The sequence below is a fragment of the Dipodomys ordii genome, unplaced genomic scaffold, assembly GCF_000151885.1.
Source record: "Dipodomys ordii isolate 6190 unplaced genomic scaffold, Dord_2.0 Scaffold10, whole genome shotgun sequence".
Taxonomy (NCBI): Eukaryota; Metazoa; Chordata; class Mammalia; order Rodentia; family Heteromyidae; genus Dipodomys; species Dipodomys ordii.
In genome coordinates, this window is record NW_012267226.1 from 16,011,962 (window position 1) to 16,037,735 (window position 25,774).

Below are 25,774 nucleotides of genomic sequence, written 5' to 3' on the forward strand. Positions count from 1 at the left end.
TGGGTATTACTCTCCATCTTTCAGAGACAAGGAGTGTCATGATGCAAGCCATCAAATGGATCCCTCTGACTTGACAGAGTCAGGACAGTCAGGAAAGTCAGGGGGTGGGGTGGGGAACACCACCCACCACTAGGGGTCTCATTTTAATATTTAAAGATAATTGATAAACGGTTTACTAGGATACTTGCCTGGGAAATGAGATGCGGAGATTTATTGGTGTTCTGAAGCCCCGCCCCTTTCTCCCTCCCCCACCCTCTTCTGCCCCTGAGCCAAGGAGAACCCAGGAAGTTCAGTGCATGTTTACTGTTCAGCGGTGCTTAAAGCTGCCAGGAAGCCTGAGGATTTGGAGAACACTGGATCTGCTGCTGCTGCTGCTGAACTGTATTCAAAAACTGTTTCCTTGAATCTGTCTCCGTTTTGTCAGCAGTCTTTGTACCACCACTGTGGGTTTTCTTTCTATGGTAATGCGCCAGCTCTCAGGTAGGGGACTTGGCCCCTACCCCTTCTTTTTCTTCCCCTTCCTCTTCCTACCAGTTTGTACTTAGACTTATGTGTCTGTTTCCCGAAGATTACTGACAGCTGCTGAACCTTTCCTTGCGGTGTAGAGAAGATAGAAACAGCAACTCTGCCTAGCTGGAAGTGAAAAGAGGAAGAAGCAGATTCATTTGTTTATTGTTAGGGAGAACAGCGTTTCCCGTTATACACTTTCTGTTTGAGGATTCTTTTGTTTGAATGTGTAATAGGAAAGACAACTCATTAGTCAGACTTTTCTTTTGTGTGTCAGTCAGCTCTTTAGCTCAAGGCTAGCGCTCTACCACTTGAGCCACAGCAGTGCCACTTCTGGTTTTTTCTGCTTATGTGGTGCTGAGGAATTGAAGCCAGGGCCTCATGCATGTGAGGCAAACACTACCACTGAGTCACCTTCCCAGCCCTTAGTCAGACTTTTCTAAATGAAAATTACTTCCAGCTGTTCTAATGTAATTGTTTTTATCTACTGGCATTCTGGGAGACTACCTTGAAATCTGTGGGGTTTTTTTTGTAGCTTTCTTAGTAAATTACTTGATTTATATTTATATTTTGAAATTGAGAGCTATAGAACTATCAAATCAGCTATGCATTGTAATTTTGAAATTATTTAATCCAATTTAGTGCTTTCATTATGCAAGGCAATATGTTAGTAATATAAGAGGGCAGACAAAAACTAGACTTTGTACTCAAGGAGTACTGATAGTAGAAAATATAAAGTACATTCACCTTTATCATATAAAACAGAATAAGATAGGGCCATAAGAGAGCTATCAGCAGCTGTGGTGTGAGTTCTAAGAAGAATCAGTTCTTGCTATGGGGATGTTGAAAGATGAGTTGGATGCATGAAGGAGTTGGGAAATATCCTAAGTAGAGAACCATGTAATTATGAGAAGAGAGTGGGACTGGTGTGGAAAGCAATGAATGAGAGCCAGAACTGGCCAGGTAGTCTGGGATAAGACAGTAGAAGATCTTCAACACTTTCTGCCAAGCAGTTTAGACTGTACCTGGTTGACAATGACAAGCCATTTGTGAAGATTTTCTGGAGGGCCATATGATACAATCAGATATATACTTAGGAAAGTTAATTCAGTCACAGTGTTTTCCAATTGGTTTCATAGGGTACATATTACAGGCAGCATATATGGTAAATCCTTTACTGTATTGGGTTACATTGGCTGGGATCTGGAGTCCTGGTGGGTTACTTAGGGAAATTGGGCTGGGGCCTCTGGTCAATCTCAAGAGCCTAGTGGATCAAGTGGCTCACTGATTAGAAAGCTCTGGTGTAAAGGGTGGTTTGATCCCCTATCTAGTTTCTCCTCCCAAATATAAGGCAGTGAAATATCCTAAATTAGGATATTTAGGCCCTAAATTAGGACATAAGAAAGGAGGTGGCAGGAAAGAGAAATTGAGGCTTTAGCATGGTTAGGACAGGTTCAGGTCAGGTAGAACAATTTTTGGATCTTCCCAGGAAGGTAGAACTTGTAAAAGTAGAATGGGCTCTCCCCTACGCACACTTGTGGACTTCTTATTCTTGTCTTTTTTCTTTCTTTTTTTTTTTTTTTGGTGCTGGGATTGAATCCAGGGCCTTATATAAGCTAGGCAAGTGTGCTACCACCAAGCTACAACCCATTCCCATACTTTTTGAGCCCCAGTAATATATAGAGGCTTCTCTATGTTGCCTCTTTTAGCATCCCCCCTGGTGGCCCAGTGAATATAAAAGACAGCAGAGAAGGCCTTGAGAGATCTTGAAGTTAGGTGATGTAACTAGTAGAAAAATTGACTTAGAAGGGTGAAAATGAAAGATTCTATTTTGAAATATTGAGAGTCATCTCTTAGAAGTAACCAGTGCAGGGCTGGGAAGGTGGCTCAGTGGTAGAGCTCTTGCCTTGCATGCCTGAGGCCCTGGGTTTGATTCCTCAGCACCACATAAGCAAAAAGAAAAAAGCCAGAAGTGGCCCTGTGGCTCAAGTGGTAGAATGCTAGCCTTGAGCTGAAAAGCTGAGGGACAGCACCCAGGCCCAGAGTTCAGGCCCCACGACCGGACCCAAAAAAAAAAAAAAAAAAAAAAGAAGTAACCAGTGCATTGAGATTAGATGAGATTACAAGGAGAGAGTGCTGAGATTAAAGAGCAAGGGTCCAAGGTAATGCTTTAGGGATATTAATGATAAGGAAGAAAAAGAGCCAGTCACAGAATTATTTATTCTTTGGGAAGTATCAGTTGTATTTAATTATGATGAGAGATATAAGCTGCAAGTATTTGCTTCATTCCTAATTCTAATTTTCTTGGGGAGAGATTTTAGGAAGGGCAGTCAGAGAAAAAGTGAATTTTATTTGGGAAATCAGGAAATAGCTTGACTTAGCTAAATTGTAGGAAAGTTAATAAACTCTTAATATGCTCCAAACTGAATGAGAGATTGAAATGAAATTGGATCATAAATATAACACTGCAACATAATGTTCTACAAGAATGGAAAAAAGCCTGACGAGGGAAATAATATCATTGTTCATTTTTGAGTCTAAACTTTGGTATCACTGTTACATTTTTTTTAGTAAGGGAGGTTTTTGCTGGAATTTGAACTTAGGGCCCTGACCTGATTCCAAAATTTTTATGAAATAAAGGATTTTATTTATTGTTGTACTTTGGTTGAACTTAGGGACTTATACTTGCTAGGCAGAAGGACTGTAGTGTACTCAAATAATTATATATTTACTTACCCCTCTGCAATAGCTAATCTTGTGAATATTCAGTAAAAATGAAACAATAGGGTCAATTTTCAGCTCCTTGTATATAGTTAGACATTTTAGTTCTTGTGTCTTTTGGACTTGAGGTAATTTCATAATATTGTATAGTTTAATTGATGATGCCCTCTAGAAAAATGCATGTACTTTCATGTATAAACCATTCAAATGGAAGAAATTAAATTTCACATCCTGCTAAATGCACAAAAGTCACCATGTTCACATTCTTGTACTAGGATGAATGTAATTATGATAATTTTAATGAGGGTCTTTTTAAAAAAACATAGAACAGTGAAATTGCTAATTCTCATCTATAGTTAGAATGTAGAATTATTCCTGTGAAAAAGACAAGCATTGGCCAATTATAAAAAATAGTCATAGTTGTATAATTGCAGTCTCAAGTTAATTCTTTGGCAGATAAGTGCTATAAGGAATGGAATTTGAGCCACACTGTTGTGGTTCAAAAACTGGAGAATCAAAGCACCAGGAAATCTAAGAATAAAATGTCTTATTTTTCATAGTTGTTGTCAGGTTCACATTTCATTCAAGCCATCAGTCTGTGAGGGAAATGTCCATGTTTCTAGAACCTGGTAACCTTTTCTGTGCTTTCGGCTTGCTTTCTGCAGCAATGAAGAAGTACACTGGGAATACTCATGTGAAAAACACTATCTCGGGACAGCGGCAGAATCTGCCATGCATTGCACCACTGGTGACCACGGTGGAGGAGACTCTACAGACCATCTCTGCTCAAGTCCAAGGGCATATTCCTAAATGGCTCCATGGCTATCTCTTTCGAGTTGGACCTGGGAAGTTTGAGTTTGGGAAGGATGAGTAAGCCTAAATTTCCTGACATGGACAGAGTCTATGGAACATACATTCATATCTATTTCCTTTCTGAGGTGGACACAGTCATTTGATCCTTGTGGTTGCAGATAGGAAAACCATAACCTACAGGAGAAAAAAAAAAGAATTATTTTTCAAAAGTCTTACTGTTGCTGGGCTCCGGTGGCTCATGCCTATAATCCTAGCTACCCAGGAGGCTGAGATCAGAGGATCACCCTTCAAAGCCAGCCTGGGCAGAATAGTTTGTGAGACTCTTATCTCCCATAAACCACTCACAAAACTGGAAGTGGTGCTGTGGCTCAAGTGATAGAGCGCTAGCCTTGTGCTGAAGAGCTGAGGGACAGTGCCTAGGTCCAGAGTTCAAGCCCCATGACTAACAAAAAGAAAAAAAAAAGTCTTACTGCTTCTGCTCTGCAGACTATTGTAAACTTGAATCTGTCTGTGGGTTTAATGCCAAAAAGAAGAAGGGATCATGAGCTCTGTATGTGACTTCTGAGCACTTTCACAAGTTCTGAAGGAAGGGCATGGCTTCCCTTCCTACCACCCTCTCCCTCACCTCAAATGTCCCTGCACAGAGGCCTCTTTCAGTTTCTCCTATTGGGCATGTTTTTATTTTTACTATTATTTTATTATTTATTTTAATGGTACTGAGCTTTGCACTCAGGCCTTGTGATTGCTAGGTAAGCACTCTACTTTTTTGTCTTTAGACTTGTTTCAGGCAATTGCAGTCATGTGGAATTTTTTTGGCTTTGCTTTAAAAAAAAATCACACTATTACAAGCCTTTTACAATTGCTACACAGTGTGAATGACCATTACTTTTAGGAGCTGGCTGACATTTTATGTTCTTTATCTCTTGAGAATCATTAGCAGGACCCAAGAATTAGCCTTTCACCTGTTAGGAAGATTAATAGGAAGAGAAGGGCACACACATTTTCTTTAGTAATTTTTACATGTTCCTCACAAGAAAAATGATGACCTAAAGCTTGCATACTATGTTAGGTAAAGAGTAGTGCTTGTGAAAATGTGACAAGGTAATGTTATAGAGGAGGGTACTTCCTTGGTTACAGGGAAGTGGCTGAAAGTAGGGTTAATTTAACAGAGCTCATTTGTACAGATGTCTGTCCCCATCTCCAGGGATAATGTCTTTCTTCTGGTACAGGGAGGATGCTCTCACATGGGACTTTTATTTTCTGCTTTTGGAAAAAGCCATTAGGAGGTCACAATGCTCTTCTTGCAGCTGCTATTTTTCAAGTGTTTCAATGCAAAATAACCAGTCTGTCCAAGTGGCATATATTGGAGAGGCATGCTTGAACCTTTGTGAAACATTTGGTTTATTTCATTCAACTATTGATGGACATTTGAATTTCTTCCATCTTCTGGTTTTTGTGAATAGTGTTGTTATGAATGTGAATGGCCAAATCCCTCTTCTAGTCCCGTTTGTAGGAACCATTTCCTGTGTGTGTGTGTGTGTGTGTGTGTGTGTGTGCGCGCGCGCGTGCGTGCCAGTCAGTCCTGGGGCTGGGTGCTGTCCCTGAGCTTTTATGTTCAAGGCTAGTGCTCTACCATTTGAGCCACAGCTTCATTTCAGGATTTTTTGGGTAGTTAATTGTTAAAGAGTCTCACAGGCTTTACTGCCCAGGCAGACTTTGATCTAGGTGATCCCTAGATCTCAGCCGCCTGAGTAGCTAGGATTATAAGCGTGAGCCACCAGCACCAGGCAATCATTGCCTTTGAAGACAATGCTGTTAGAGTTGCTTATTCCTACTGAAAGTATGAGGCATTTAGTCTGACAAGCATGTGAAAGAAAGGACCACATGATAAACTCAGTTAAAAAGCAAGGCCACCAAGTTTTCCTGCCAGTTTTTCAATTCTTATTATTTAAGCACATAATTTCTAGTATAATCATAAGGACCAGAATAACTTGTGTAAGGTCAAGCATGTGGCTTACTTTAGCATAATTGTGATAAAGTTGAAAAAAGAACAGAAAGGAGATGGACATTTTTTTTTATTATTGTGAAAATACCATATAGAGGGGTTACAATTACATGGCAAGGTAAGAGACGGGCATTTTAATATGCATAACATATGAAGGTAACTCTTGGAAAGTGCCAAACTTTCCTATGTCCTCTAGTTGTTTTGCTTTTAGTTATAGAGATCAGAATTATCTCAGGAGTCACCACTGGAAAGGTGTTTCTTTAGCCCCATGTGGAATGTGAGCTTTTTGATAGGGTAAGGTTGTCTGGAATAGTTTTTTTTTTTTTTTTTTGGTCGGTTGTTGGCCTTGAACTCTGGGCTTAAGCACTGTCCCTGAGCTCTTCAGCTCAAGGCGAGCACTCGACCACTTGAACCATAGCACCACTTCTGGTTTTGTAGTGGTTTATTGTAGATAAGAGTCTCATGGTCTTTCCTTCCCGGGCTGGCTTTGAATCGTGATCCTCAGATCTCAGCCTCCTGAGTAGCTAGGATGACAGGTGTGAGCCACTGGTGCCCACTTTTTTTTTTGATATGTTTTATACTTGTGTGGAAGTGTTACAATACCCGCCCCCCACAACTATGCTAGTAAATTTTTTGTTTTTTAAATTTCAAGTTCTCTAACCAATCAGGTGGTGCTGGAAGAACAGGCCATCTTCTTATCTCTCTATCTGAAACGCGCTCCATCGTGCCAGCCCTCATGTTAGCCTTCCACTTTCCCCACTGTTCAGTGTTTCCTTGCTGCTATCTGCAGGTACAATCACTGGTTTGATGGAATGGCTTTGCTTCACCAGTTCAGGATGGAGGAAGGCAGTGTGACATACAGGAGCAAGTTTCTACAGAGCGACACATACAAAGCCAACATGGCTGCTAATCGAATTGTGATCTCAGAATTTGGCACCCTGGCTCTTCCGGACCCATGCAGGAATATTTTTGAACGTTTCATGTCTAGGTTTGTACCTCCAGGTAAGCAGTCTTTAACATGTCTAGAATTGCCAGCGTTAGAAATGACTCTTTAAAGGATTATGATGTATGACAATCTACACGAATACGAATCTTCAGAAGTATTTTTTGGGGGAGTGGGAGGGAGGGTGTTGCAATGGCTTTTTCTCAGGTAATAAAATAGTTGAGATGTTTGGTTTCAGTCATGACGGACAACACCAATGTCAACTATGTGAAGTACAAGGGCGATTACTACATTAGCACCGAGACCAATTTTATGAACAAAGTGGACATCGAAACTCTGGACAACACAGAGAAGGTGGGTATTGGTTCAAATTAGATCATAACATTTCTTTCCATTCAAAAATGCTATTTCGAATAGTAGATACCTGAAGCAAGACATTGGGGCTTTAATAACTACACCACGGAGGGTGAACAAATGCAGCAGTGGTTGGTACTCACCAGACACTATGTTGAAGATGAAAGATACAACTTGAAAGCAGGGATAGGAGGGGAAAACTGGGAAAGAGTGAGGGGAAGAGGTGACATTGTCCAAAAAAGAAATGTACTGGGGCTGGGAAGGTGGTTCACTGGTAGAGCGCTTGCCTTGCATGCATGGGGCCCTGGGTTTGATTCCTCAGCACCACATAAGCAAAAAGAAAAAAAGCTGGAAGTGGTACTGTGGCTCAAGGGGTAGAGCGCTAGCCTTGAGCTGAAGAGCTGAGGGACAGTGCCCAGGCCCAAAGTTTAGGCCCCACGACCGGACCCCCTCCCCCCGCAAAAAAAGAAAAAAAGAAATATACTCATTGCCTGACTTATGTAATTGTAATCCCCTTGTATACCATCTTTATAATAACAATAAGAACTAACCATACCAAAACAAAGATATGTACTGATTTAGGTTATCTTGGCTGTCTGTTCTGGTTCGAATGGTTTATGTGCGGTTAATTTTCCTTGAAGATAATTTGAAAAGTTTTCCTTAAGTCTTGATATCTGAAGGCCAAGGAAAAGGGGAGTACTGTTCACTTTGACAGGCCCATTTTCACCTGAAAAATACAATTTCAGAAGAAAATTCAAACTCTCTGTGTGTATGTATGGTGTTTTTTAAAATTGATTTTATTTATTTGTAGTGTTTATATGGTACTGAAGAATCAAACCCAAGGCCTCATGCATACTAAGCAATCACTCTACCACTAAGCCACATGTTTTTATTACTAGGGTTTGAACTCAAATCCTTAGGCTTGCTAGGCAGGTACTCTACTACTCAAGCCATGCCTCCAGCCTCCAAATTAAGATTTTAATTGGGAAGTGAAGGTGTACCTTAGCTGGTAGAATGTCAGCTTTGAGTGCAAAAGCTGAGAGTGCAGACCCCAGATGTGAAGACCCAGTATTGGCACTACAAAAATAAAATAAATACATCAGTATTGATAAGATTCTGTGACATAATTGAACAAAAGGTGATTTAAGGGGCTGGGAAGGTGGCCCAGTGGTAGAATGCTTGCCTTGCATGCATGAGGCCCTGAGTTCGATTCCTCAGCACCACATAAGCAAAAAGCCGGAAGTGGCGCTGTGGCTCAAGTGGTAGGGCACTAGCCTTGAGCTGAAGAACTGAGGGACAGCGCCCAGGCCCAGAGTTCAGGCCCCACAACTGGACCCAAAAAAAAAAAGGTGATTTAATAGCAAAAAATCCATAAAACAAAATTGTAATTGCTGCTCTTTTTTGTTTTTGAACTTCTCTATAATCTTGGCCAAATCTACTCATGGCTTTTCTTTTCTTTTTTTTCTCTCTCTCTTTCCTTCCTTCCTTCCTTCTTTCTTTCTTTCTTTCTCTTTTTTTGGGGCTGTTGTTCTGGTTGGCATATTTTTTTGTTGGGTTTTTGTTTTTCAGTCTCATTTTCTTTTTACTTTCATTAGGCAAGATACTTTGGATTTCTCAGAGAAAAGAAATTAGGGCATATACTGCAGTTTTCACTTGTTATTTTTACTGTAGTTGATGTGTCCCTGTAGTCATGAGTATCGATAGAGTTTTGCACGTGGGACACTTAACCCCATAGGTCTTAACCCCATAGGTGGACTGGAGCAAATTCATTGCTGTGAATGGAGCAACCGCACACCCTCACTTCGACCCTGATGGAACAGCATACAATCTGGGGAACTCCTATGGGCCACGAGGTGAAATGGGAATGGAGCTTTGGGGGGGGGAGAGGTTGTGGCTTCTTTTTCTTAGAGATAATTGGGAAATCGGTTGTCTTCTCATGGTTCCATGTTGGCTAAGATGGAAACATGAAATTTCATTCAAAAGGCTCAGAAGGATCAGTTGTGCTCACTGGACACTATATTGAAAATGAGCTATACAACCTGTGGGGGAGGTGGAAGGGAAAAACTGGGAGAAAGCAAGGGAAGAGGTAACACTATCTAAAAAGAAATTTACTCATTACCTGACTTTCATAAGTAACCCCTTTGTATATCACCTTTGTAATAACAATAAAAACATTTTTAAAAAAGACTCAGAAGGAAGCATCCAAAGTGGCATTACTGAACTTAAAATATACAATATTTAGCACCTGATTTTGTAGCTTATTTTTTCCCTTTGTCCCTTAAAAATATCTTTAAGTAGTTGTACCAAGGAATTGCCATTCAACAGAGCAGTTTATATACAATATATCTTGATCCATATCACCCCTTTTTCCCAATGTCACCCCTATTTCCCATTTGTGCTTTTCAACATAACTTTATTTTTTTGGTAAGTGCTGGAGACTGTACCTGGAGCTCACACTGGTCCAGCTAACACTTTACTATTTGTATAACTTAAATTTTTATGATTAATAGCGTGAAAGGATTGTGTGTGTGTGTGTGTGTGTGTGTGTGTGTGTGTGTGTGTGTATTGGGACTGGGGCTTGAACTCCAGGCCTTGTACTCTCACTTCGTTTTTTTCACTCACTCAAGGCTGGCCATCTACCACTTGTGCCACCACTTCCATTCTGGCTTATGCTGGTTCATTGGAGATAAGATTCTCACTGATTTATCTTCCTGGGCTGACTTGGAACCAAGCTTCTCAGATCTCAGGAAGCTGAGATCTCAGCTGAGATTACAGGCATGAGTCACCAGTGCCCAACTGAGAAGCTAAAGTTTTTAATGTGAGTCTCGAGGTCTCACTGAGAAACTTGGCCACCAGTCACAAGGGGAAGTGTTACCAGAGGTTGTGTTTGTTACTTCCCTTCAATTTGTTGTCTACACTGATGCCTGGAGAAGTCAACTAGAATTAGACTCACAGTCCAGGGCAGGGCAGATTTTCCTGGACATTCATCCATTAGGTTTTCTGAGTATCTGTCTTGCTTAGTGCCTTCAAGACCTGCAGTTAGAAAAGTTCAGTGACTACGAAGTGTTCAGTGCAGTGAACTGAATAATCACCCTTTCACTGAATTGCCAAGACAGGAAATACTTCTCATAATGTCTAATCCTAATTCCCAAGGAATGAACTTCTTTTTCCTTTCCCCTTGATTATCTCATTCAAAGAGAAGCTTTTGAAGTGGAGCTCAATATACATGTAACTGTGGGAAACTTGACTAACTTGCCCTAAGCGACATTAGATTTAGAGATTCTCATAGCAATAAATAAAAATTCCCGGGTTTCATGTCTACTTTTAGGAACTAAAAAGCTTTTCATTATTTTAAACTTTCCAGATACCTAAAAAAACCCTTTTAAAATTAATAAAAATGCTTTAAACATTAATCAGCCCAACTAGTTTTTAATGTTTATTTAAGACAAGTCTTCATATTAATCTGTTTGGCATTCAGTGCTCTTTTACCACCATAGAAAATATGATGTTTTGTTTGTTTGTTTTGTGCCAGGTGCTAGGGTTTGAACTCAGGGACTGGGTACTATCGCTTAGCTTTTTTTCACTCTACAGTTAACCACATCTCCACTTCTTTGCCATTCTATTTTTTTTTGTTGTTGTTGGTCGTGGGGCCTGAACTCTGGGCCTGGGCCCTGTCCCTCAGCTCTTCAGCTCAAGGCTAGCGCTCTACCACTGAAGCCATAGCACTACGTCCTGCTTTTTCTGTTTATGTGGTGCTGAGAATTGAACCCAGGGCCTCATGCATCCAAGGCAAGCACTCTGCCACTGAGCCACCTTCCCAGCCCTCACCACTTTATTTTGAGCCCTCTGTTACTGAACTCTTACCTCTCAACTATTTCATTGCTACTTCCACTGCCCCATGCAGCATTTACTCAATGTAGCATCTAGATTAGTTGTTTGCACTTGCATCCATCTCTGGCTCAGATCTTGTCCTCTCCTTACATGTTATGAACTGGTTTCCTTGCTGGTATTTGAGCCTTCCAAATTGGTTAACACGGGTCCTGTCTAAGAACCTCTGTAGTTCTGATTCCCTTTGCCTTGAAGGCGTTCCTCCAAGTGTCTTTAAGGCTCTATTCCTCATCTCCCCCAGGTCTTTACCTCAACATCATCTACTTAGTGAAGACTTCCCAGACTACCATATTTAAAAACCCAAATAGTGGCTCCCAACCTTTTCCAATCACTATAGAGCCCCATTCTCTGGCTTCTTTTCCATTAGACTTATTATCATCTGATGCATTGCATTTTTAGTATATGATTTATTAGGATTTAAGCCTTATAAAAGACCAGATTTTTTTTCCACACAGTGCCATATAGAGTACCTAGAGTATAGCATTTAGAATCCTTTAGGGTAATGTTTGGAATATACTCAACAAGTTGTTGCAGAATGAGCAAATTGAAAATTTCTTTATTTCCTTGTTCAAAAAAGATTGGAACTGGGAATGGTGATGCATACCTGTAATCCCAGCAGTTGGGAAACTGAGGCAGGAGGATTAAAAGTTCAAGACCCTCTTTCAAGGAAGGAAAGAAAGGAAGAAAGGAAGAAGGAGGAAGGAAAGGAGAAAGGAAAGAAGGGAGAGAGGGAGATTGGGAGATTGGAGACTACAAAATTCCACGTTATCCAAATTTGTCATGACCTACACTGGTAATTCTAACACCAACATGATAATTCAGTATCATTCTAACTAATCATTTGTCCAGTGGCTACATAACCATGCTATTTGTTAATCTATCCATAGCTGTGCTTACAAATATGCCAAGTCTTTGACAAAGGCAGTTTATCTTTTACTCTGTATGTAAAACAATAAAAAAAATCTGTTTTCAGGTTCCTGCTATAATGTTATTCGGGTTCCCCCAGAGAAGAGCAACCCAGAAGAGACAATTCACGGTGCTCAGGTGATATGCTCTATTGCTCCTACACAAGCCATGAAGCCATCCTACTACCACAGCTTTGGTGAGCCTGGAGATAAGACACAGCGAATTGGGCCTTGGCTTAATGCCTTAATGTACTTTTATGGGAGGGGCTTGTCTTATCAAGTTCTATGCTGGTAATGTGCCAGAGTATGGTGATAATGAGACCAGGCTTGCATTTTAATGTCAGTTAAATTTATTCTGTTTCATCATGTACTTTTTTTTTTTTTTTGCCAGTCGTGGGGCTTGAACTGAGGGCCTGGGCACTGTCCTTGAACTTCTTTTGCTCAAGGCTAGCACTCTACCACTTGAACCACAGTGCCAGTTCTGCCTTTCTGTTTATGTGGCTGAAGAATTGAACCCAGGGCTTTATGCATGCTATGCAAGCACTCTACTACTAAGCTACATTCCCAGCCCCATCATGTACTTCTTACTAGCTTAGATGCCTAAAGAGATAGAATTGCTTTAAATAAGCAATTAATAAAAATTTGAGTGACAATTCAAAATTTTAGGCTAAACTGGGTGCTGGTGGCTCTATAATCCTAGCTACTCAGGAGGCTGAGATCTGAGGACTGTGGTTCAAAGACAGCCTGGGCAGGAAAGGCCATGAAATGCTTGTCTTCAATTAACCACCAGAAAACCAGAAGTGGTGCTGTGGCTCTAGTGGTAGAGCGCTAGCCTTGAGCTGAAGAGCTGAGGGACAGCACTCAGGCCCAGAGTTCAAGCCCCATGACTGACAAAAAAAATTAGGCTACTTTAAAGACTACAAATAATATTCATACATGAGAAGGTCCTGATTATATTTTGGGAGGGAAATTGTAATGGTTTCAGCTCTGACCCAGATTTTTTTTTTACTTCTTCTATTGTAAATTGTTATTGCCAAATTACTTCTGAGTGGGATGATCATAATGACTTATCAAGAAGTCAGTCTCCCATATTAAATAGGAAGGGACTTGAGGAATAGACACATAAAACATAAACAATACTTTAACATTATACTTCTTTGTTCCTAAACACAAATAATTTGAAAAGAAACAAAAGATACAGAAGTTAGTGAGGACGTTGCACTATTTTTAGCAGTTCCCGTTTTGTTCCATAGGAACAAGAAACACATACAGCAGGGCTAGTGCACAGTGAAGTACTTTGGGCCAGTTACTACTTCGGTTGGCATTCAGAAAGAACCTTGAAATGGTCACATTCTGACCACACCAGTTTGCTAAATAACATGTGATTGTTTCCTGGAATATTGTAGGAATGACAAGGAACTACATAATCTTCATCGAACAGCCTCTAAAGATGAATCTGTGGAAAATTGCCACTTCTAAAATTTGGGGAAAGCCTTTTTCCGATGGGATAAGTTGGGAACCCCAGCAAAACACACGGTTTCACATTGTGGATAAACACACTGGGCAGGTAGAGTATTTTGAATGTACTTGATAATTTCTTTTTTTGGTCTCAAAGGTGAATTTCTATAGGATTGATTTTTTTTTAAACCTTCATCAGTAGTTATTTTTAAGACCCTCCTAAATAAGGATATTTTGATCTTCTGTTGGCTAGGCTACCTACTCATTAATTAGTATAGTGGGTTTTGCATACTTGGAAAATTATAGGAAATGCTTGTATTCTTTTAGTTATCTGATTCAATTAGATTGGCATCTAAGAAACTCTCTTGGCATGGGTTTTGCATATCATAATAGATGTAAAGGTGGGTGCAGTTTCTGTAGAGCTCTAAAACTTTTGTAATGACATTTTAGTTTCTTTTGTGACTTCTGGATAGATCATTATGATCATCCCATCAAAGTTCAAGCCTGTTGGTTGGAGTTTTTTTTTTTCTTTTTTGTTGGTTGTAGGGTTTGAACTCAGAGCCTGGGCACTGTCCCTGAGCTCTTTTGCTCAAAGATTAGTTCTCTACCACTTTGAACAGCTCCACTTCCGGTTTTTGAGTGATTAATTGGAGATGAGAGTCTCACAGTGATTTTCTGCCCCAGCTGGCTTTGAACCATGATCCACAGATCTCAGCCTCCTGAGTAGATAGGATTATAAGCGAGAGCCACCAATGCTTGGCTTGGTTGAATATTTTTTATATTCTCGATTAAAACTAGTGCTGTTATGTTTATTTGTTTATATTTTATCTCTGTAAGTACATAATATTCTAAATTTACTCTTCCCAAATATCATGATGAAAATTTTAGAATATATAAAGTATAGAATTAATAAAGTATGTTTTTCAAAGATCAGTCACTTCATTTATCTTACCTATACTAAATAGTAATGTTTTCTATTTGACCTTGCACTTAGAGTCGAGGATCTTTTATCCTTTAAAATGTTAGGCTACATTTAATGAGAAGTTTTTAAAGTTTTGGAGCAGTTGATTGCTCTATATCAAATAGTCTCAGTTCATTGATTAATATGTTGACTTAGTAGGCAATGTTTATGAATCAAACAGATTTGTTTCTATATTCTAGTCCACCTTTTTTTAAAATAATTTTTTCTCCTACCTTTTATTTCTTTCATTTATTTTCTGTTTATGTGGTACTGAGGAATCGAACCCAAGGCTTCATGCATGCTAGGCAAGCACTCTACCACTAAGCCACATTCCCAGCCTCCACCTTTTTTTTTTTTTTAAAACATCTTTTAAATGTGTCGTGTAATGAGGAAAATTCAAAATAGGGATGTGCCTTCCTAGCAATGGGAAGAATTTGAGTTCAAATCTCAGGACTTCCTTCTCAAAAAAAAAAAATCACCCAAAACAAAAAACAAAACAAATGAAAAATTAGGAAAAGAAATCTCTTAGAACTTGTTTTTGTATTCCCTTCCAGCCTCTTCCAGGGAGGTACTACAGCAAATCTTTCATTACTTTTCATCAAATCAATGCCTTTGAGGACAAAGGTTGTGTTGTGATCGATATGTGTTGTCAAGATGATGGAAAAGTTCTGGATGTCTATCAACTACAGAATCTCCGGAAAGCAGGTGAAGGGCTCGATCAGGTAAACATCTGTGATTTATCAGGTATTATTAGGGTGATTTTGAATAGACAAGATCGGGCTTTGGCTTGGGAATTTCCAGTTTATCTTGTTCCCTTGTGGCAAAAAGGAGGTGGAGTAGTTTTAAAGAAATAGATTTATCATTTATTAATGTAATCTGAAGTAGACTAATACCTAATAAATAAAAAGCAGGGTAAAAAGGCAGCCTTTGTATGCAGTAGGAAGCAGTTATAATTCATTTTACGTTACACGAAAGCACTAAACATATTTAAGTTTCCTGGAAGGGATAGAAAAATAACATTCCCAGTGTATCAGCTCATGTAACTGAAGGGGATCAGTTCTTCCCAACACTGAATCTGAGGTAACATTTTCCCTTGTATTACAAAATGTAAATTGGATCTATCAGTAGTTTTGTCAGCTATGATTTTTATTTTTTAAATTTTTATTTATATTGGTTTATTTTTTTGTGTCAGTACTACAGCTGGAACCCACTTATGGCTGATGCTCTACCATTTGGGCTATGCTTCAGTTTGGGCTCTTTTTTTTTTTTTGCTGGTTAAATAGAGATCAAAGTTTTATGGCTTTGTCTGCTGAGTTTGCCCTTGATCCTTGGATCGCAGCCCCATGAATAGAAAATCCTGTTATTTTCTCTGACTCTTCCATGTATACATCATTTCAGTAGAAAAGAGTTGCTGGGATTAAGTCTCAACCTCAGTGATTCACAAGGAGAACTCACCAGGCTCAGCTTACTGTTACATTCGCGCTCTGATTGAGCAAACACAAAGATCCAAAGCAAAGTGAGAAAAGAAAAGGTGCACAAACTTGTAACAGTCAGCTCCCAGTGGAATCCCACAGAGCATACTTAATTCCTCTAGGAGCTTGTCATAGTAACGTGTATGCAATATTATCTGTCTGGAATGCTCACCCCAGCCTGGCGAGGCCAAGTTTGTATTAGGAATCAATAGTGAAAACATGCAGTCCTCCCTTCATGACTAATCCTACCAAAGCTGCAGACCTCCACCCAGGGGAGTTCAGGTGTTCATAAACTCTGTGGACTCTCCAGTACCACGTGATAAAAGTGTCCCCAAAATTCAGTTCCCAGGAGCCAGCCACGGCTGAGTGCTGAAAACAAGCTTTTTCTCAATAGTGGGCAATGTTAGAGCAATCTGGGCCTGCTAGATTCATCTATTGCTTCATAGAATTTTGCCTGGATCAAGTCTCAAAAAGTGAGCATCCCTTGTTACTTTCTAGTCCCTCAGACCTTTGACTATCTAGTCATTTGTTTGTGTGATGCAAATTAAGTAATATAAAAAGAAATCTAAGTTTTGGATTTCTCATTATTCCACTACTAGTTCCATGAGGCCAAACACTGCTTTGCTCGTTGCTGTATCCACATTGTCTCCCACCTTGTAGTAGGTGATCAACAAATATGTGTTGCGTGGATGAACAGCAATGATCATTTATATAATTAGCTTAGGTATGCCAGTGATGTTGACAGAGTTGAAATGACTAGGATGGGCTTTGAATGGTATTTTTTTTTCCACCTGTTTATTTCTCTCCTGTGTAGGTGTACAGCTCAGTAGCCAGATCTTTCCCCCGAAGGTTTGTCTTGCCCCTTGACATCAACAAGAATGTCCCAGATGGACAGAACCTCAATCCCCTCTCCTATTCGTCAGCCAGTGCTGTGAAGCAGCGTGATGGAAAGGTATGTTGCCAATGGACATTAGACTGATTAAAACTTTGAACTCCAGTTGTGTGTTACTTGGCTGTTTTCCCAAGCTTTCTCGACCCATGGGTTTCGTAACATGCAATTGAGAAGGAGGGTGAGGTCAGGGAACCTTGTTTGTACAAGAATCACAGAAACTTGGCTAGGAACGTACTCAGCATGGACGCTGCCTTCAGAGTCTCAAAACAGGGGCAACTTCCTCGTGGTGAGCAGTCTAAGAGCGTGAGATTGGCAGAGACCAACCCCACCTTCTAGATAAGTTACCCTTACCTCAACATTTTACCTATCTATGAGTTATCTTTAGCAGAATAATGAAGCACTTCCACCTCCTCTGGCATCTCACAACTTACATACAAAACCTGATAACAGATGAACTTCAGACTCCTGAGGGTTGGGTGCTGGTGGCACAGGCCTGTAATCCTAGCTACTCTCTGGGCTCTGAGGAGCCCAGTTCAAAGCCAGCCCAGTCCATGAGACTTTTATCTCCGATGAAGCATCAGAAAAACAGAAGTGGAGCTGTGGCTTAAAGTGGCAGAGCACTGGCCTTACGCAAAAGAGCTCAGGGGTAGCAGGTAGGCCCTGAGTTCAAGCCCCATGACTGATAAAAAGTAAAAAAGTGTTATAGAACCTTAGTGTCCAACCCCTGCCATAAACTGAGTATTAGTCCCCTTTACTGACCTACTCTGAAGAGGAGAATTGTGTAACCACTTCAAATCAATTTTAGATCTGGTGCTGTCACGAAGATCTACATCATGAGGATCTAGAGTTGGAAGGGGGAATTGAATTTCCTCAGATCAACTATAGCCAATTCAATGGCAAAAAGTATCGTTTCTTCTATGGCTGTGGCTTTCGGCATTTGGTGGGGGATTCTTTGATCAAGGTTGATGTGGTGGAAAAGACTTTGAAGGTAAGGAAAACTCCTTTCCTTTTTTCAGTTTCCAAAGATCTCTTCTGCCATTTGACTTTGCTTCAGTTTTATTTAAGCTAGTGCTTCAGAGTCTTTAATATTTAAACTGCTCAACCACTTTCCTAAGTTGGAGAACCATAGAATCACTTAATTTAGGGATATGTTTTTCTCTAGAGAATCTAAAGAAAAATCCAAGCCCAGGAAAATAAACCCTAAGTTTGATGCTCTTTTAGGAGAACTGCAGGGTTAAGGTGGTTGGGACACCTGTATTTTCAGGTTGATGGAAATTATAATTGCGTAAGTTATCTTTGATGGTGATAGAATCTAGGGGTTGCAAAAGGCTCCTCCCTCATAGCCAATTTAGCAAGCTTCATTTTTTTTTTTGGTTTGGGTTATTTTTTTATTGTATTTTTTTTCTTTTCTTTTTTGGTCCTGGGGATTGAACCCAGGACGTTGCACTTGCTAGGCAAGTGCTTTGTCACTGAGCTACATCCCAGCCAAAGTGTCCTTTTTTTTCCCAACTTCTGGAATATTCTGTTGAAGACCAAATAAATTTATACAGGGTGTAACACAAGACTACAGAAAACTTCCCAATCAAATGCTTTTTTTGGGGGGTAGGTTTGGCGAGAAGATGGCTTTTATCCTTCAGAACCGGTGTTTGTACCAGTACCAGGATCTGGAGAAGAAGATGGTGGAGTTATTCTTTCTGTGGTAGTGACTCCCAACCAGGTAAATGTATCACCCTGTCACAAATCAAAAATATGTAGCACTAAGTCATTTGAGGGTGACATTCAGTGATGCCACCCATAGTTTATTTTGATGTCTTTATGCTATCTTCTCCTTCTCTTTCCTTCTTTACTGTTACCTACCCTTTGAAATCACAACCCATACTTGGTGATTGTTTTGAAGCTCACTTGTAGCATCATTTAACAATTTACCGCTGCACAGGAATTTGTTATTTACTAAGTATTTTCATATTAATCTCAGTCATGAAGACAATTTGATGAGATAGCATTCTACAGATATAGAATTGGTAATTTGAAGAGGTTGCAAGGGACATGACATTCCTTCATGGTACAGCAGTGTTGAAATCTTCTGGCTTGTTGTCTAATGCTCATACCACCACCTGTGTTTCCAGTTTCAGCTTACCGGACTTCCAAGTCCAATATTATAAGCCCAGGCTTGGCATCTCAATAATGTTAGTCGCTAACTGACTGCTTGTCTGCAGCAATCTATGGCAAATAGGTTCATGTCAGGTGCCAGCTTTGATCAATTTAGTGGCTGCCTGTGGTGTAGGATTCTGAGGGCTTTTAATGGTTTGACGGAGAAGATGCTGTGGTCGATTAGTGATGTCTGACATGGGCTCAATCCTGGTGTCATGCATTCAGCATTCCTGCTGTTTGGTCATGGCAAATCCCAGTCTACTTTGAAATGCTGCCATGTAGGTAGCTCTGAAGTAACAAGTGGAAACATTCCTAACATGAAGAAAGAATCTCCTTGTCTCATAGGAAAGAAAACTCAAATAGAGCCTAGGAAAGTTATTGGGATGAACAATTTTTTCCTTTGCTTTATTACTAAACTTCAGCCATGATTTCCTGGTTAGTACAGTTCAGCAATTGAGCCAATGGGTAGAGGGATGGTCCCGAGGATAGATTAAAAAAATAAGTCCACTGGGCGCCGGTGGCTCATGCCTGTAATCCTAGCTACTCAGGAGGCTGAGATCTGAGGATCATGGTTCAAAGCCAGCCTGGGCAGGAAAGTCCGTGAAACTCTTATCTCCAGTAACCCACCAGAAAACCGGAAGTGGCACTGTAGCTCAAGTGGTAGAGCGCTCGCCTTGAGCTGAAGAGCTGAGGGACAGCGGCCCAGGCCCAGAGTTCAAGCCCCATGACCGACAACAACAACAAAAAGTCCAACATGGTCCCTTCATTAGGAACTCCATAGCCAGTGAAGATACATTTTTTTTTTAATGAGAAAAGGGGAATTTTCAGTACTGCTTTTTCCTCCCTAGAATAAGAGCAATTTTCTTCTTGTCTTGGATGCCAAGAATTTTGAAGAATTAGGCCGAGCAGAAGTACCTGTGCCAATACCTTATGGGTTCCACGGAACATTTGTACCCATCTGATGGAGCAGCCACCGGGTCTGGGGACTAGACTTACCCGAGATTCTCCCTATAGAAGACACCCTCCCTCCTAAACCACTGAACACTGGTTTTAAAATTTTGATTAAAGTATAATTTGTGAGATAATTGTGGTTGTATATTTTCTTAAAATCATTAAGTGCTGACAGAATATTTTAAAGAGAGTTTAAAAGGTAGATTTATTGTAGATTTGTTTTTTTTTTTGGGGGGGGGGTCCGGTCATGGGCCTGAACTCTGGGCACTGTCCCTCAGCTCTTCAGCTCAAGGCTCTACCACTTGAGCCATAGCGCCACTTCCGGCTTTTTTTTTCTGCTTATGTGGTGCTGAGGAATCCAACCCAGGGCCTCATGCATGCAAGGCAAGCACTCTATCACTGAGCCACCTTCCCAGCCCCTGTAGAATTGTTTTACTTTAGATAAAAGTAAGAGAGAAGCCACCTCTAATCCCAGCTACTTGAGAGGTAGAGGTCAGAGAATTGCAGGCAAAGTTCGTGCAAGACCCGATCTGAAAAAAACGTCAAAGGACAGGAGTCACGGTGAGGCACTATGCTCGATCCGCAGTTAGGGAAGGAGGAAAAGAGGGAGAGGGAAAGGAAGAGGAAGAGAGGTGGGTGGGAAAAGAGGATGGCCTTTTTTTTTCTTTCCTTTTTTTTGTCAATTGTGGGGCTTGACCTCAGGGCCTGGGTGCTGTCCCCTGCAAATTTTGTGCTTCAGGCTAGCGCTCTACCACTTGAGCCACAGCTCCACTTCTAGTTTTCTGGTGGTTCATTGGAGATAAGAGTCTCATGGACCTTCCTGCCTGAGTTGGTTTTGAGTCAAGATCATACTCCAGTCTCCTGTGGAGCTAGGATTACAGGCATGAGCCACCAGTGCCCGGCTGAGGATGACTGTTTATAATCATCAGAAAATCAACAATGTGGAAGAATAGAAATAATCATGGATAATGGGCTTAGAGTCTAGATCTGAAACATTGTGTACTTCCTGCTACCATGGGCCCTAAACTGCTCAGAGGGCTGGAAGCCAGCTCTGCCCTGCTTAGTGGCCTCCTCAGTGCTGGCTGTTTCTCAGTTATCCATGGCAGATGCTATTTTATCTGCTGTACCTTGCTGCAGAGCACGGGCGGCCATCCCCCTCTGTCCTCCAGTTCAGCCTTCCTTTGGAGGTCACTGAAATCAGGCAGGTCTCTTAACCTCTGTGTCTAGTTCTCTAGGGGCTGGTGGAAGCCAGCAGTTCTTCACCTAGGTGGACAACAGGTGGCGCTAGAGACCATATAATCTCCATGTTCTACTCCTCACCAGGTTTTACTAAACAGCACTGAGCTAGGGCTCATCTCCCATCTTAGATCAGTTAAGCAATTCAGGCTTCTGCCTGCCGATTGTTGCTGAAGTCCCCCCAAATATGCAGTTTGAATCATGGGTAGATTTCTCCACACAGGCGTAGACTACTAGTTTCCTCTTTAATTTTCCTTCGGAGTTATTTCAGGCTCCACAAGCCCTCTAGGCTCCGCAGTGAAGTGTTCACCCATAAATGTATGGATGGAGGTTTGCACAGTGGCAGTAAAGCAGAAGTACTGGGTTTGTGACATGAACAACTGGACAGAGGTACACAATAGCAGGAAGAACTGGACAGCAGGAACATAGCAGAGCTGGGGGCTCAGAGGCTGAGATGAACCATTCTCCAAAAGACATTCCTTATAGGCAAAACATGGATGCTTGTTAGGAAACTCTGGCCTCTGGGAAGCAGAGAGGTCTGATGGCTTCTTTTGCCTGTCTGTAAACCTTTACTCCATACATACACAGGGAATGAAGTTCAAATGTGCAGCAGGTAGCTGGATTAATTATATGGCTTGATCCCAGGCCCTCTGTAAGGTTCTTAAAGAATGCACACATACACAGACACACACAGCCCAGGAGGCTCAATAGCATTTATGGTCTAGGCACAGTGTCTAGTAATCAAATACAGAAATATTTTTAAGAGTTTTTTTTTGCCCATTGTGAAGCCTGGGTGCCATCCCTAAGTTCTTTTGTTCAAAGCTGCTGCTTTGAATCACAGTGCCACATCTGGTTTTCTGGTGGTTATAATTGGAGATAAGGGTCTCATGGAGCCATGCACGGGTGGCTCACACCTGTAATCCTAGCTACTCAGGAGGCTGAGATCTGAGGATCGTGGTTCAAAGCCAGCCTGGCCAGGAAAGTCTGTGAGACTCTTATGCACAATAAACCACTAGAAAACCAGAAGTAGCACTGTGGCTCAAGTGCTAGAGCACTAACCTTGAGTTGAAGAGCTAAGGGACAGCACCCAGGCCCAGAGTTCAAGTCCCATGACTGACCCCTCCCCCCCCCCCAAAAAAAAAGAGTTTCATGGACTTTCCTGCTGGGGCTGGCTTTGATCCATGATCCTCAGATCTCCACTTCCTGAGTAGTTAGGGTTATAAGTGTGAACCACCAGCTCCCAGCTAAAATTTTGCAAGATGGAGTAAGCATATAACCATGGCTCCAGGGTCTTTATTTTCTTCCTAAGCCCAATTGTTATTACTGGCCAATGTCAAGAGACTCAAAGAAAGGGAGGACATGGGGCACCAAGCGAGGGAAGAGGAAGGAGTTGGCCAGCTCTAGGTTGCCATATCAGAGGTAAGCAAGAGGCCCGATGGACCGTGGGTGACACGGCCAGGGCTGCCTGAGCCTCTGGGGAGTTTGCACTCGGGTTTGTGGGATGAACATTGCTTCCGGACAAATCCTAACTGTAAGCCACACTGTCATCTTTGGGATGGTCACACCTTGGGATCTTCCCTGAGTCAACAACGCTGGTTTGTGCCTTGAAATGTGAGGGCCCAGGTCGGAGACCCAAGGGTGGGACCTCCTTTCCTGTACTCTTGGAGTGACATTTGCAACCCTTGAAAATTTGGTGTTGGAACAGTGTTTCTAGCACGAAGACATCCTGCTTCTGGGTAGCCAAGAACATGCCAATGTGGACGGCACCCCTCCACATTTCCTTTGCTTACAGTCCTCTGGAATCCTCTACCTCCACATCTGGAGAACATCTCTGCTTCCACAGCTGGAGAAGAACTCCATGCTTGTCTTCTTTCTGGAGGTCTTCCTTTGCTGTCAGAGGGCAGACTTAGGTGTTTTTGGATTCATTACATTAGTTCTGTTGAACTCTAGTCACAAACATGTGATTCACTGCTATGCCACTGACACCTGCACCACAGCCATCTAGGCGCTAAGTAAACATTGACTTCACAGTGAGTAATTTTGCTAATATGTACACATTTAAATACCGTCTGGTGTTCCATGTTCTTTGAGACAGCAAACTAGCCTCAAACTCAAGCTCCCAAGCTGTGATTATAGACATGAATTCCAGCACTTGGCTTTTCACTGGGACTTTTTTTTTTTTTTGGCCTGTCCTAGGGCTTGAACTCAAGGCCTGGGCACTGTCCCTGAGCTGCTTTTGCTCAAGTACTCTACCACTTGAGCCACACGGCCACTTCTGGCAATTTTTTTTTATGTGGTACTGAGGAATAGAACCCTAGGCTTTGTGCATGCTAGGCAAGCACTCTACCTCTAAGCCACATTCCCAGCCCATATGGGGACTTCTTAATAGAAGCTAACCTCAGGAGACAACGGAGCCAAGCACAAAGCCAGTGTATGCTGAATGGATGAAGTGGTATGGGGGAGGGGGGATATACCTAAATGGCTTTTGATCTCAGCACTGAAAGCTAGATGTTGGAAACGGGGTTTGTTCCTTTGGAGGGTGCTGAGGACAGATCTGTTTTCAGGCCTTCTTGGCCTTTGTCTCTACGTCTTCGGATGGCATTCCTTTGCCATATACTTGTCTGTTGCTGTGTCAAAAGGTTTTATTTTGATAAGGTCTTGCTATGTTTCCCAGGCTGGCTTTGAATTCCTAGACTCAAGCAATCTTCCTGCCTCAGCCTTCCAAATAGCTGGGATTATAGCTATGCACCACCGTGCCCAGCTTTTTTTTTTATTTTTAATGAGGACACTCTATTGATCACATTGGATTAGGATGCACCCAAATGACCACACCCCAAGTAATTACGCCTGTCTCTTTCCAAATAAAGTTATATTCAACAGTTTGGATATCAACTTTTGAATTTAGGACAGGGCAAAATTCAATATGTATTGGGGCTGAATTTGTGAATATCCTTGTGCAGACGTACCCTTCCTAAAATAATCCAGAGCAAGCATTCTGCAACCACAATGAAACATCTTACTAAATAGCCAAACTGAAGCAATCGCTCAGAAATTCTTTCTTCCCCCAGGTGGGTGAGTATTTTACACTGTTTCTAGAGTGTTCAGTTAACCATTGACATTTAGAGTGTTTTTATCTCCAGTGTAGTCAATATTTGGGAAACATGGTTAATATTCAGACCGATCATGGCTGAGTGATTCACTCTTATCTCGGCCTGGGCTTCTTATCTGTAAATGGAGGTGTTGTATGAGATAGGCTTTATCTCAAAAATCTCTCCAAGTTCTTTGTTCTTGGAGGTCTTTTATAGCCCAAGGCGGGTGGGAGTTAGACACACAGTTGAAAATATGTGAAGAATGGTGTAACAGAACATTCAACATTTTAATGCCAGAACAAACACAGAGGTAGCTCGCTTGGAAATCCCAGTGGGCCTCACCTCGGTGGCCTGCCACGTATCACCTGCTATTGCATTGGACTGTTCTCATCTACAAACGCTCAGCTACCCTCGGGCCTGTACTTTGCACAGCGCCAGCCCGAGCCGGTGCCTCCAACACCCAGAGAGGCCCCTGCTGGCCGGTGCTGGGAACTCTGGACATCCTGGCAAGCACCGTCCTGGCGCTCCCAGGCGTGATTTGCTAGGATGCCCGTCAGAGGGTGTCTGTGCTGTTCCTGTTCTGCCCGATCAATGGGCTCGCGCCTGCTGGGGGGCAGTGCGGAGGACGGAAGCATTTTTCTTGGGCGGAGTTGTCATCCAACAGTCCGCAGAGCACGTGGTCCTGCAGGTGGCCTCAAATCCCAGGGGTGGTGTTTGTGAGACAGGGTCTCCTCAGGTAGCTTTCCAACTCCAGATCCTCTCCTCTCCAGCTCCAGAGTGCTGGGATGACAGATGCACGCTCCCGAGCTAATGGTTGGGACCTCCTTCGGGGGGCCTAGAACCGCGATCCTCAGGATCTCAGCCTGCAGCGTGGCTGGGACGCCAGGCAGGAGCCCGCAGAGCCGGCTAGGAGACTGCGCTCTGACAGTGGCCCCCAGGGCTCGAGCCCAAGGCTTGGGCAGGAAGGAAGCTCAAAAGCACCCCTCGAGGACACGGCAGGTGCCCCTCGGGCCTCGGACCCCAGAACCAACGTCCACACCCACAGGTCCAAGGTCCGCGCACCCAGACCGCGAGACGACTCGCGAGCTTCAGGCGCGAGCCCTCACTGCGCAGCCGCGGGGAGGCCCCGCCCACCGGCGCCAAGCGGGAGCGCGGGAGCTGGGGGGGGGGAGCAGGGCTGATCATCCGCGCGCGGCCTGGAGACAATGGACGCGGTGGGCCCGAGTCGCCGCCGGGCGCGGGTGTCCCGCCTGGTCTCCTTCAGCGCCAGCCACCGCCTGCACAGGTAGGGTGTGCCCACTGGCGTCAGGGACGGGGCGGCCATGGCGGGGTGTGTCCGCAGGAGCCCGGGCCAGAGGCTGCACCTGCGCTGGGACCGCTCTCGGGGCGTGGCCTCTACTGGGGTGTGGCCTCGGGTGGGGCGGGGCC

General features: G+C 42.4%; 2 protein-coding genes across 2 annotated transcripts in view; both read left to right on the plus strand.

Annotated features, from left to right (window-relative positions):
• The first annotated feature begins 319 nt into the window (after nt 1-319).
• On the plus strand, nt 320-20,090 carry Bco2 (beta-carotene oxygenase 2). Its single transcript, XM_013009603.1, has 12 exons — nt 320-480; nt 3,894-4,098; nt 6,837-7,048; nt 7,228-7,343; nt 9,094-9,196; nt 12,205-12,333; nt 13,543-13,703; nt 15,110-15,277; nt 16,842-16,979; nt 17,725-17,907; nt 18,526-18,636; nt 19,919-20,090. The coding sequence occupies exons 1-12, from the start codon at nt 459-461 to the stop codon at nt 20,030-20,032; spliced, it is 1,662 nt and encodes a 553-aa protein (XP_012865057.1). The 5' UTR covers nt 320-458; the 3' UTR covers nt 20,033-20,090.
• A 5,388-nt stretch (nt 20,091-25,478) lies between these two features.
• Nucleotides 25,479-25,774, plus strand: part of Pts (6-pyruvoyltetrahydropterin synthase) — a 6,826-nt gene continuing 6,530 nt past the window's right edge. Inside the window, exons 1-2 of the mRNA XM_013009488.1 lie at nt 25,479-25,631; nt 25,689-25,749. Coding sequence (XP_012864942.1) covers nt 25,552-25,631; nt 25,689-25,749 — 141 coding nt within the window. The 5' untranslated portion in view covers nt 25,479-25,551. The remainder of the gene's footprint in view (nt 25,632-25,688; nt 25,750-25,774) is intronic.

Bases quoted from the DNA above. Each gene is read 5' to 3' on its own strand.
- Bco2 (XM_013009603.1), top strand. From the start codon at position 459: ATGGTAATGCGCCAGCTCTCAG. The intron at 13,704-15,109 runs GTAGAGTATTTT...ATTCCCTTCCAG, and splicing joins TGGATAAACACACTGGGCAG to CCTCTTCCAGGGAGGTACTA. The intron at 16,980-17,724 runs GTATGTTGCCAA...AATCAATTTTAG, and splicing joins TGAAGCAGCGTGATGGAAAG to ATCTGGTGCTGTCACGAAGA.